This window comes from Argiope bruennichi, chromosome 2 (assembly GCF_947563725.1).
Source record: "Argiope bruennichi chromosome 2, qqArgBrue1.1, whole genome shotgun sequence".
NCBI lineage: Eukaryota > Metazoa > Arthropoda > Arachnida > Araneae > Araneidae > Argiope > Argiope bruennichi.
In genome coordinates this window covers 119,480,640-119,494,701 of record NC_079152.1, presented here as the reverse complement: position 1 = coordinate 119,494,701, position 14,062 = coordinate 119,480,640, and the positions used below count along the sequence as shown (strand labels likewise).

At 29.0% G+C, this 14,062-nt stretch overlaps 1 protein-coding gene across 2 annotated transcripts in view; it reads right to left on the bottom strand.

Annotated features, from left to right (window-relative positions):
- Positions 1-3,153: 3,153 nt before the first annotated feature.
- The window catches only part of LOC129960315 (cyclic nucleotide-gated cation channel alpha-3-like), a 121,304-nt gene continuing 110,395 nt past the window's right edge, over positions 3,154-14,062 (bottom strand). Inside the window, exons 19-24 of one of the 2 annotated variants that reach the window (XM_056073672.1) lie at positions 12,973-13,057; positions 11,258-11,313; positions 8,868-8,977; positions 7,318-7,373; positions 6,087-6,122; positions 3,154-4,565 (exon numbers count right to left, since the gene is read on the bottom strand). In XM_056073672.1, coding sequence (XP_055929647.1) covers positions 3,405-4,565; positions 6,087-6,122; positions 7,318-7,373; positions 8,868-8,977; positions 11,258-11,313; positions 12,973-13,057 — 1,504 coding nt within the window. In that variant the 3' untranslated portion in view covers positions 3,154-3,404. The remainder of the gene's footprint in view (positions 4,566-6,086; positions 6,123-7,317; positions 7,374-8,867; positions 8,978-11,257; positions 11,314-12,972; positions 13,058-14,062) is intronic. The other variant, XM_056073682.1, reaches the window with a different exon arrangement.

Genomic DNA, 14,062 nt, shown 5'->3' with positions numbered 1-14,062 from the left:
TAAATTTCATTCGCCATGGATTGATGGTCAAAAAACTGGCATAGAATCATACGGGGAATTTAGTAAAAATAATGAATTTATGCCAAAAGTTAATATTTTATAAGTATTGTACGCTACCGCCACGTAAGGCGCTCTCTGGGATGCCACCTTTATTAGAGAGTGTGCGAGAAAGATTTCGGGGGACCACTCCTGCTGACTTTAATTTATTTTTTACAGCCTGTACGTCTTACTTTCTTCTGTATTGAGGTACACAAAGAGATAATATTTTAATCGCCAAAAATTTGAATCGACATTTTGACATATTTGGATGTTTTAGACCTCCCCAAGTCCGCAAAAACATTTTGACATTAATGTCTGCCTGAGAATACGATTCCCGGATGGCAACCTAAGAAGTTTATATTATAAAAAGAATTAAAAGGAAAGCATACCCTCATATGTGCATATTTGTATCCTTAGATTGTTTTTTATTAGTAAATTTTTTTAATGAATGTGTTGTATTTTGAATAATTAAAGCCTAACGTTGAAAGGTAAATAACACTTTTATCTTGAATAGTAAATTTCCTTTAATTATAAAATTACATACAAAACTATTTTGATTGAGAATAAAGTTAGGAATGTTAGTTAGTTCTTCCATATTGTTCCTCAATTGATTTGAAAGTTGATTTGCATGCGATTCGACAGGAAAGTATTACAAATAAATGAATAAAAAATAAGGATAAACTATGGCTATAGAGACTAATTAACATTACAGAGGAACATGTAGGCAAAAAATTCATGTTCGCATGCTAACGATACAAGAATGGTAAAAATAAAATAACGTAAATATGATTTGTAAAACTAGTTCGTCTAATAGCAGGTACCAAATGTATATCCAGGAGGTTCTCATCAGCAGACAGTGATAATTATCGAATATCAAGCTGCATAAGGGCAAACAATTCATGGCGGGGTGTGCATCTCTTTGGAAATATTACCCAATACAAAGCACTGCTGCTTCTCTGTATCTATTAGCTCCCCCACCCCATGCAGTAATTACATGTCTGTGGTAGCAGCATTATTGTGCATTTCCGCCCCTCTAAGATAAAGTCTTTCATTACAATAATCATACCTCATGCTGCCCATTTCACTTTAGACCAAACACGCCCTTTAGCATGATACAAAGCATTTCTGCCTATATGTTCGTATCCTAAAAATGATGTGTTTTGTAAACAATACAAAAATTTAATGGCATTAGAAACATATAAGCATTCTGCGTTTAACTTTCTTGTAAAATAAAGAGAGCCGGATGCAAGTTTCGTAACAATACTGCTTTTTATCCATTGTTGTTGAAAAGTAGAAATACATTTACAAATAAGTCATAAAGACCCTGTACCAAATTTAACTCACGGCGCATTCAACAGTGCGTTTCCGCAACTACAACAGAAAAAAGTAAACAAATGTGATTTTGTTTAACATGCTAATTTAAAAAAAGCTCGGCCTTTTCTTTCTTGGTTCCAAAGTATCTAAAACACACTCGAAGATATAAATAACCATGTCTAAAAATGAGTTCCGCTGGTGAAAAATAAATCAGGGGAAAATACATTCAAACTTTATAAAAGTAGCTTGTTTTAAAAATGTTCGTCCTTAATAAAATAGGCATATAAGATTTTATATTCTGATTATATCCTCATCCAGAACCAAATTGCATATTAGAAAATGTGGGAATACTGATAATAATTTATTTAACACCAGCTAAACAACTTATTTATGTAGAAAAATATGTATAAAATAATTTTTTTTTATTTTTTCCCACCAATTTCATTTAATGAAATTGTAAATTTAAAATATAGTTTACGATCAGTTGCTCAACTTTCTAACTAATAATAAATAATTATACTTATTATTAAATATTCATAAGTTCATCTCAGAAAATAAAATAAATGATCTGTATATGTTATTTAATTAAACCGTCATCTTTTCGATCTTCAAATATTCATTCGAGTAACATTTTCCAACGGTCACTTGAATTATTATTACTATGTGGTTATATTTAGACTTTAAATACCCTATGATTATTAATTCCTTTTTTTTTCTTAATGTAAATATACGATCAAATTTTTATTAGTTTTTCCTTGGTATTTTAGTGTTTATCCACCAGGAAAAACTTGCATACAAACTAATCCAAAACATATTCTCAACTAACTTCATTCAGACAGGGAGTTTAGTGCTGCCATCTATTGTATGATTGTATAAATGTTTTGTAGAGAATAATTTCGATGAATTTGTTCAAAAAAAAATTTTTTTTTTAAAGTTTAGCCCTTAATTTAATTTTATATGAAGCTATTTTAGCAGTATTTAATTTGAAAGGACTGGAATAGTCATGTCTTTTTTAAACTTATATCAGTAAATTGTAAATTTTCCTGCTATACAGAAATGTGTTGATTTTAAAATTGAATAATAAACAATAATTTTATTTTTAGCAAAGCAAAAAAAAAAAAAATATTTTTAATAGAACTGAAAGCTTTATTGAAATTTTAAGTAATAAAAGTCAACAACTCTGCCATCTTGGTTACTAAGAAACTATTGATTAAAAAAGTAGAGATAATTTATCATCAATAAATATGGACATCGTTATACCTTTCTCGTGTTCTGCGCTATTTTAATTTATTAAATTTATTTCTTAAAAATGATTTAATTTAATTAAAACTTAATTTATTCTTATTATTTTTTTATAATTTTAAAAAAATATTTTTCTCATATTTTCTATTTTTACTTTTTAAAATAAACTATTTGGTTTTATTGCTTGGCATTCCTGGGTACATAGGTATAGACAAGCTGCTGTTAGTCTTCGGTTTTATACTTTGGTAGCCTTCATTTTAAGTGTGTACGCGCGCGCGTGCTTTCCAAGTGGCTGAGTTGCTTCGCGTCGGTCCACCTTTTTTTGTTTGGTTAGGCGGGGCCTTTGGTTTAGGCCGGTTATTATTATTTCATTATTCATTCACTTATTCATTCACTCTTATATTTCCTTAAAAATCGATTTTCACCATTTTGTTTTAGCTCTTTCTGATTTTCTTTCGAATTTATAAGAATTAAATTTCTTTTTTCATGAGACTCAATCGAAAATAAAATATTTCTCATTATACTGAAAATTGAATCTTTTTCTTTTACTACAACGAATCAAAATACATTTTATTTCCTTACTGTACAAATTGTAAATGATGTACATCATTATTTCAGTAAGACAAGAACACACCATTACACCTTTAAGCACCTTGGTATTTTTCTTCATTAAAATCTTAAAAATCCTTTAATAAGAATTACTCTTCAAATGAACTTTAGATATCACTATGTATGTATATATATCAGTCAAAAAAAGAGATGAAACTATGCTCTTCTGATATAATGATTTCTCTGATTAGCTTGAAACATCAACTGGATGCATATTCATCATCAGTATCACCTTCAGATCCCCATGTCCAACTATTTTTCCTGGAACTTGTGTCATCTGAATAAGAGAAACCGCTGCTCATGGAAGCCATCCTCAGAAAGTCGATGGCTTCACCTGATCGAAGAGTATCCATCTGAAGCAGCGCTCCAGGAGCAGATTGCAGGCGTTTCATGCCTTGTGTACCAGAAGTCTCTTCAGGAGTAAGAAGTTGTCCTTGTTTAATTGCTTCTGATGGCAAATTATCTACAGAGCAAGTTCGCGGGACTTGGCCTGTACAATTTTTGTCTTCATGAAAGGTCATAGAATCATCTTCAGTTTTTGAATCTCTGGACAGATAGTGACGATTCTTTGGAAAAGATGCCTCTTGATTTTCATTTGCGGAACAAGAAGCGACATCGTTTTCATTTACTTCCTCTTCAGTTTCTTCCGGAATAGTGTGCACATTCAAATCAAGGGAAGAATCCGAGAGGCAAAATTCATCTTTGAATCTAGTGGATAAGATAATTTCATCATCATCTAATGTGATATCGTGATTGATAAGAGTTTCATTGGAGAAGTTATAGTCTAAAGTTGGATCAATGTCCCAAGTTTTCTCTGAAAGCACCTTAAATGTCTTAATGTACTTGTCTTTATTAATTTCTCTGTGACCTTCAGAGGACATAGCTCCAGAACTACCTCCATCTGTAAAACTGGAAGTCGGATCTGATCTAGTTCGTTTACGAATATCGTTGTTAGATCCTTTCTCGTAAATATTCGTAATCTTTGAAGTTTTAATGAAATTATTATTAACGAAAAAATCGTTCACATCCGATTCGTCTTGTCCATCATCACCTGCTTCAGAAGCAGGTTTTGTGATTTTTACATGTGGTATTGGTGCAGCTTCAGTCTTTGCTGAATCTGCATTTGAATCGTTGGAGGCTTCCTCAAAGACTCTTCTGCCTTCATCTTGTGAGTATTGTTTGACCACTTTGTGTCCTGTTCGAATTAGTTTCTCGGGTTGCAACTCCGAATCTTTACCAGTTTCTTGGGAGTATTTTGGATAGTGGTTGGAAAACAAAAGTTGCTCCAGTTCTCTAATTCTAAATTTTGAATCTTCGACTTCTTTTTCTTTTTCGCCTAACTTGGCTTGGAGAACTTCACACTACAGAAAGATTATAATGTCAATAATGAATATTTATGCATATAATATTTTTAAAGAAACCATGAGCTAGCTGTTTATTAACAAATATAAGTATTCGAAGTACGGTCATCCATGTACCAATTATTTTTATAAAGTAATTTTCAATAAAGAAAATGCATTTTTCTATATACAGGGTGATGCAGAAATGCAAAAGGTTTCAAAGATAATGTTTTTCATATTCTTTTATACCTTTAAAAATATGCAAAAAATTAAGGTTCATTTTAGGACAGTTGAAAAAACATGTCTATAGAAGACTATGCCTTAGTCATATGTAGACAGTTATTCTAAACAGTTTTTTTAATACTAAATAACTCAGTGCTCGACCATTTACAGAATTGTCTGATGTCTAAATTGTAAAATGTACTAACATTAAATTCTGGTTTTGTGGGGGGAAAAACAATTTCATCTTCTTTCTATCTTTACAAATGAATCTTATTGTCATTCGCTGAGGATTTAATGTTGTTTTGGAATTTTGAATCATAATTGTCATTATAATTTGAAGAAAATTTTAACCGAAATGTTTTATGAAAGAATGCGTATAAAATAAGCGTTATAATAAGTATAAAATAAGTGAATGGAAGGCAAAGTTTTATTTAGCTTCTTGGCAGGATATTGTAATAAAACAATCAGTTGTACTTAGTTGCCTCTGGATTAGAAAAAGAAGTATAAAATGTTATTATACTGAGTTTTGTATTTATTTATTATAAAAAATATAATTTAAACAATGATTTTTCCATTTGGGATTAGATTATTTCCATCAGAATTTTGTTATCCATATTGAGAAGCTTGTTTTCATTCCCTTTTAAAATAGCATGTTCAGATAAATTATTTTTTGTTTGAAAAAATCGTTAAAAGTGCATTTTTTTATTTGTTAATTATCTTGTATGAAAATAAATATCGATTAAATTTAGATTAATTGAAACATAAATTTATTATTTTTGGTTGATTCGATGTAGCATATTTTCAAATTCAAAATTATTCAAAAAGTCAGAGCAAATACTTATTCTTGATGAACAACATATCTAATTTGCATCCACTTGAACATTATTTCAATCTAGTGATGTATGAGGTACATACATTAGTAGATCGAAGAAAGTTCAAACTTTTATCCTAGGCATTCAACATAAATTTTCTTTGTTATGAGACAAACATCAAATCGAGTCTGTTTATTTCCATACTAGTACATTAAGTATTAGTCCCCCGTTATTGAACTGACTTCTGTATAAACTTGTTTCTCTTAAGTATTGAAGAGTAGCATACACAGGTTTTAAGTAAACGTTGTATTGTTGGGTGCTACATTCTATTCTCCCAGCTTTGTAAGTATTTTCCAAATAGTTCGGATTTTATGAAAAAAGTTTTCATTCGAATGACCAATATTTATATTTAAAAAAGAATAGATTGAATTTTGTGATTGATTGATTTTTATTTTTATTCATCATAAATATATTTAAAGTTTAAAAAAAAAATTCAGTTTATTCTTACCCTAGCAATGAGTTGCCAAACAGTTCGACCAGGAACCTATAAATAATAATTAAAAAAAAAGATACAATATCATAATGGGATTTTTTTTTTTTTTTTTTTTTTTTACTCTTTTTGTTCCCTAAAAATAGACACATAACAATTCATTCGTTTCAACAAACGTTTGCCGAAATTTAATTCAACTTATCAAAGAACGTAGTTAAAAGACAGTCGATAGTTTTAGAAACTGATTATGCGTTAAAATATTGAATTAATTTGTAACCCTATGAGATTATAAGAATGATTGCAGTTAGTAATTAAAATATTCTCTTAAGTATAAATTAACAACTGTGATTTTATTCTATTTTGTTTACTCTCGATTGAAGTATTAGCATTTTTCTTAAAAAAATGTCTTTAGTCTGAGTCGTCTACCATTTTAATTTGTCTTTATAAAGATGAGCTTGCAATAATATAAAATTATATTAAATGAGATTTATTAAGTCTCATTAAATTGTATTAAATTAGGTTTATTATATTTTGCTTTTTCATTTGTTAACTATTTTCAGTTAATTACTATTGCATATTTCAATTTTCATTTGTGTAGAAGTTATAGATAGTAAATAATTTTAATTTTTACTATACGAAGTATTCCGTATTTGAAGAATAATGAATAAAATATTTGTTGAAAAAAAAAAAAACTTAACTCATTGTAGAATATTTTGCAGATGTTTTCTAATATTTTCCAATAATTTTATTTAAATTCCAAATAATATATTTCAATATTTTTTTAAAATAATTTTATATCTTGACGAAAGTATCTGTTTACAATGTGAAAATAAGATTACTTGTGATAAGCAGTAGGGCTGCCATCTATAGTCAAAATTTCGAACTAATCTAAAAGTCAAAACTATTAAAATTTCAAGCCAATTCATTTCAACAATCCAAACTAATTGCTTAAAAATGCCATTTAGTTCAAATCAAATTATCAACAATAAATTAAAATTTTAGTATCAACAATAAATATAAAATTTAAGCTATCAACAGCATATATTTGTTTCAAAAGACATTTGAAAAGAAAATACTTCAAAAAAATGTTGATTTTAGATCCATCAGATTATAAAATAAAATTTGTATGTTAAACATGATATTTTATAAATAAAATAAAAAAATTATGATTGAAAGGCAAATGTTTCACAAAAAAGTGAAAGAAAGCTAAACTTTCACTCACAAATTTTTACTCAATAGCTTCACTCACCTTGTTTGCATTCTTTAGTTCTTCAATCATGGCCTTTATTTCAGACACTTCTTGTCCTAAGGAGTAAAGGAAAAAAAAAATCTGTTAACAGTTGTGAAAAATGTGTTAAAAATAAACAGGAGAAACAGAAGGTTGAATTATATAATAAGCTTCATTTAAAATACTAAATTAGAAAACAAATTTGGGTATTTTATTTATTTTATTGCTTATAAGAACTGCTGTGAATCCAAAACTAAATATTTATTCTTGCGAATATTATATCACCATGAGAAGTACCGTTAGCTTAATTCCAAGTGCCGGTTAAGTTTGCATCAGATTTGCTTATTTCATAAGCTGACGTTACAAATTTATATTACAGTTTTATAATGAAAGGTATATTTTTTTGCAGGAACAGGAATCCAGAATTTTAGATCATTTTAACTCGCTTCAATTATTTTTTTTCAGTAGCGTAGCAACGGTAAGAGGCGTCTAGGACGCAATTTAATGCTTTCCTGCAATTGCCAACAATTGTTTAACAAATGGAAATAGCCATTGTTTTTTCACCCTCTCATCATATTTGACATTGAAAAGAGCATAAAGTAGTTTTTTCTGACTGGCATCCCTTAAAACTGGCGTCCAGTGCATTTATATTCTTTTTGTCGCGTGCCAAATTACGACCCTAAGTATATACATTAAAATTTTTTTAAAAAATCTGTATATTTAAAACAATAAAGAGAAACAAAGTACCAGTTTCCAATCCCAGCTATCGATCCAATTTCAAAATTTTCATTTCATTTGAAATTTTATGATTTCTAGATTTATCATCATTGATTATTGATTAACATCTCATCCCCAGTTTTGAAAGAAGTTTCAAAAACAGTACTTCGTTGTACATTCTCCGTGGAGAAAACTGTGGTAGAGTTCCATGCTACAACCATTGCACCGATTTCGCAAATTTTTATTTCATATGAAAACTTTCGATATCCGGTTATAGATATCAATGATTGCCCATCCTCTCCCTTTCCAACATTTATTTCATACGAAAAGTCACCTCTAGATCTATCATCAATGGTTTCCTGCCGTCCACTACTCTCTATTTTTGAGAAAAATTTCAAAAACATTGTTGTGTTTTTGCATTGAAAACGTATTAAGTATATCAGTTCCCTCAAAGTGCAGGAACAATTTTGCCAATTTGTATATTTATATAATAAATTCAATTTTTTTTCTCAATGTGTGTTTTATTGCAGAAACACACGTTTTAATACATTTCTAAGATTAATTTCTTGTAATATGTAATTGCGACAAACCATGTTTTGCCCACTGGTAAGAACAAGCCTTCAAGACATGGTTTACGTATTGCACTTATCAATGTGCATTACGAAATAATTGTAAACACTCATTTTAAGAGCTCCAACAGGAATACTTTTTGATTCTTTAATCAGATAATTTTTCTCAAAGATATTTAATCATCATTTTATTGAAAATTAATTAAAATCAGAAAATTTCAAATTAAATACTTTCTAATGGAACAATTAAAGACTTTCTAATGGAACAATTAAATATGAACTAACCTCTTTCTTCATCCTTGACTATTCCGCTATCCACGGAAGAGTGCTCCTGGGAGTTCCTCAGAAGCGCATCCACACTGAAAGCTCGCTGAGCTTGCAGATTTGTCTTCATTCTGAAAAAGAAAATGTTTTCTTAATCAAAATTATCAATTATCTTTCTCAACTAATCCCATAAGTTAAATCGCATCTCAAAGATACATTTAATACAGCTATTCAAGAATTAGTCATTTTAAATTTCAGGATTTGATTCGTTGTATGTTAAGGCTCGTTCTAAAGATGCATAAGAAATAATTTAGGAAGGAACGCCTTATTTTGAATATGATCCTGAAGAAAAGAATGTTATCGTAATTTTCTCTCTTTCTTTTTAATCTTCCGCCCCGTACTGGGGGAGGACATTTGATCTAAATAATTTAAACGTGCTTCAGACTACGGTTCCATATTTTTATTGAAAATTTTGGAAACCGTCAGGGGTTTGTACGATGAAAAAAGACGATTGACTCAGTAAGGGATAAAGATACTTTATTTTACATAAAGACAGATGCACAGTAGAAAAACACAGATGAAAAGCACACAATACAGCTTTCGCAATAAATAGCAACAGATAAGCAATGAATCGCCATTAAACAACAACAACAGCACAAAAAGTTTAGAGAACTTGCATATCAAGACTCTAACGAGAGACTTCGCTCAACTGCTCGCGTGAACTCAACTCAAGTCGACTCGACTGACTACTATTGACTACTCTTAGCTTTTTATAGCTCCCATTACAGGAACATCGAGTGTTCGATTGTTCTTGAATAAACACTGGAACACTAGTCTTAATGAAGCTATCACTAAAATTCTCAAATATTCAGGGTCTTTCATTTTTTCTCTCTTAATTCATCATCAAGTTATCAAATGGTCGCCGAAACCGGTGGCCAATGACTCATTCATCAACCATTACCATATCTTTAAAACTATCATCCTTAAAAAGAAACTTATTGCTCAAGGACGCATTATTATGAATTCTTTGCAGTGCAGGGTTAAATAAAAACAAAAGTAAAAGTTGAAATGCCCGTCTTGTTTTATGTAACTGTATTCTGCATTCCCTGGGATATTAATGTGGTATGAATATTATTTAAGAAGCATTATACATAATCGAAAGTAAATTCTCTTCAAGCGAACATATGCTAATTGAACACAAAATCAAATAAGTAAAGATAAGTAAAGCCAAAGTGAAAGCGGGTTTGAACAAGTAATGGCTTTTTTTAAAAAATCATTTTTAAATCTAAATGTAAGAATTTATTTGTTTTTAATTAAAGTTGTAAAAACACATAAAAGAAGACAAATGCTTAATATTTATATAAAATGTTCATTAAAATTCAGGAGAGACAACTGGATCAAATCAAAGTAAACATTGAAAATATGCATGTATACATATTCTGATATGATATGTGCTTTATTCATAAGCATACAATGAACAGAAAGGATTTTCGTTGCCAATGAATTAATTAATATGACCATAAGTTTACTGTTAGAAAATATCTGTAGAAATACTGATTGATTTCTTAAACATGCAAACGTGAAAGAAAAATAAATAGAAAGATCTGTTAAATAAGTTCAATGTTATCGAGACTAAGATTATTCAATTTACAAAAAATTGATTGAAGTGTCATTTTTTCTCCTTTCTTTTCATCTTTTCATCTAGTGAACGACGATACACACTATAAAGTCTTTCGGGATATTCGAAAATGATTCTAAATCTGATTTAAAGTGAATCTAAAAGATGTAATCCAACAGTTTAAAATCTAACAAACATAGTAACCAAGCAACGAGTCCGGCTCTCCAGCTGTTTATTGCGAAAGAAACTACAAACGGATCCGACTATCCATTGGCCTACAAAACTTCAATTTCTTTTGAAATTTGCACACATTTTTTTGCCATTTTTACTGAATACTCGCGGTTTACAACTCTATACTCTCTTTCAGTTTTTTCTTGATGTTTATATATCTTAATTTCATTAATTGAATATTATATATAGATTTTAAATAAATAAAATATGAAAAAAATAGTATATTTGGTAATGCAAGTATTAATCTTTAAAAAGTGGCAATTTTATACAAAGGATTAAAGTACCACCGAGTTGATTTCTAAGAAAAGTTATATTGTGTGGCATTTAATATCGTAGTTGCTTGCCTATTCCTGTAAGCAAATGCAAATATATGTTTTTTAAAAAAACTTTTCTTTAAATGCGCGAAAAACATGTATGAAATATTAAAATATAATTGTTCTTTCATGTTATATCTGAGTCTTTTATAGAATGCCTAAATTACCAAAACTGCCTTTATCAAATAAAAATTATTTTGTGTTTCATTAAAAAGAAAGACACATTAAAAGTATTTTGGAATACTTGCCGTTTCTTCGCTTGGTCTTCCAAGACAGATTTAGCTTCAGGATACTCCACTAAAGCCTACGATGAACAATAAAGCAAAGGAAATAATGAGCTAATGTTTATGAAACAGAGCAGAATTTAATATAGCGCAGAATCAAACATAAAGAAAGAAAAAGATGAAATAATTTGGAATTTAATTTTCTCGTCCACTAAGAAAAAAAGAAGAAATCTTTTGACACATTTCGCATCTGATTGTGGAGATCGATAAAGATTTTATAAAATTATAAGCTTTTTTTAAACTTGAATAATTTAATTTGAAATCTCTCGATTAGCCTCATAGAGTGGGGATGGAAATGATTTTTTTCAAAAGAAAGAGAATGTTGCCTTTGTTTGATTATTCCGCAAGTAGTTATTTCGCATTAATCACTATCAATGTATTTAAAAAAGCTATTTAAGTTAGCTGAAATATGATTATTCCATCGAAATGACTGATTTGAACACGGGATTGTGAAGAGATCGAATTTCCTTGCAAGGAAAATCATCTTAAAAGAGAAGGTAAATTAAATGTTCTTTTTCCAGATGACGGATCGTGGATAATTGCGCAAGGCATAGGATAAAATATAAAGCGCCTCGTTTTAGAAAAAAGATTCCACTTTTGCGATTTGATGGTCATACTTTTAGATACTAGCACATATGGCTACGAGCTTGATGGCAATTTTATTTGTGGTTGCCAAGAAATAATGTATTCTGATTATTACCAAAATTGTAGTTGAATTATTTATTCTTGAAATGGAAGTAGGATACGTGTAAAATAAAAAACCTACATATTACATTAAGAATAACAACAACAAGAAAAAAAAATTGAATACTTAAGGTATCCGACTAGGTTTAAAGGGGATTTTTTAAAAAAAAAAACATATTTTAATGTTTATATGATGTTTTCATATTAATATAAGGATAAAATGATGAATAAAAGAGAAATTATTTAAATGTATATATAGCTTTTGAAGAAAACTTTTTGTGTAAATATTTTGATGTAAATTTTTGCCTTTATTTACAAGAACTAGGATTGTTCTACAGAAAAATAAATTGCTACAGTTTTTCACTTTTCTTTGCAACATTACAAGTGTAATATATCTTAGACTAACTATTGTATAAGAATTATATACAAAACTAAAAGTTTTGTGTGTAATATATGAAATTATCTATGGAATTTTGGAATTTTTTAAACAATATTTACATTAAACAATCACAAATCAATCTCTACAGCTTTCAACATCAAATCCATAGTTCATTACATTCTGCATAACATAACGAGCACTAATTATAAATTTCATTAAAATATCTTGATTATTTTGTGAGATATGACGATACTCGTACATATCTCACTCGTACTCGTAGTATTATTAAAAAAACTTGTTCTTCAGAAAATGCATATAAAGTTTTTAAATGCCAATAAATAAGGACTATGTATCAATACTTTACTATAACTTGACTTCTAATTGACATAGAGACAAAATAAAGATATCACTGGAAATGGAAACGTACCTATTTTTTGAAACTATGAATTTCATCCAAATTCATGTTTTTAACCTAGTCGGATATCTTAAATTTTAAAGATGTTGATTTTTCAAGTATTTCCTAGATTTTCTGTATTTTGCAAGAATAAGGCCTTATTTAATTTTCGTCTTATTATGAATTAATGGACTAAAGATTTTTTGAATCTGTCCAACTCACCGCCATGAGGTCCCTCCTGGAGAGGCACAGCAGCTCGGAGTATCCGATGGACCTAACGTCTGCAGTACGTCTGTTGAAAAAGGAACTTAAAAAGGCGTTACCAATAGGAGGACAGCGGCGTAAGCATGCAAGCACTACTCTACTGCATTAAGAACCGAGGCCGTGGAAATCGGCATTTGCTTTACATAATAACTGCTTTAAGAGATTGTTTCATATCAATTCACTGTTTAATGCACTTTGAATCAGTTTTGAAGGAAATTTACGTTGATTTTTAATTAAGAATTAACCTATTTTAAAAGCACACACTAAACTGCATTTATTTCGCTTAAAGAATTTACCTTTCTTTCTTCTTAGATATTTTTTTTAAACCAAGACTTCTGATTTTGTAGAAATGTAAGAATATTATGATAGAGATTTTCGTAATAAATTAACTGGATTTGAAAAAAAAATATATTAACTTTTAAGCAACATTTGCAAACTCCAATTTTTGATTCCTTTTTTTATATCTATATAGTCAGTTGGAATTTTTAAGCTTTAATTATTTTCTATAAAATAATTTAACTAAAGAATTACATGTTTTCAGGTATCTTACAATATTTGAAGCAATTTTTTTTTAATTTTTTATTAAAAGAATTTTGGATTTCCACAGCGTCGATTCATAATAAATTTGCCATGCACCGAAGTCCCAAAAAAAAGAAAACAAAAAATCATGCAATATACTATTGCAGCAGAAATTTCATAATAATTGCTCTATAATAAATAACTACGTTGAAATTTCTCAAAAACTCATCATATATTCTTTTAATACCATTCTGTACATCAATAAATTATTTTAATCTTCATTTCAATTGAGAAAAGAATGAAAAAGAAATGAAATTTCTGCTGCCATTGTTGATTGTTTTATTTAAATTTCTAAATTTACTAATTTAAACAATTATTCTTAAATTATCTATTACTGCCTGATCAGAGCAATATGGTAAGTAAAAAAATAGTGCCAATGGCATTTAAATGTACGCAAATAGGATTAGCATGCAATGAAAATGAAAGCTCATAAAATATTTGTGAGCAGGTCAAAAAATTATTATAAAGT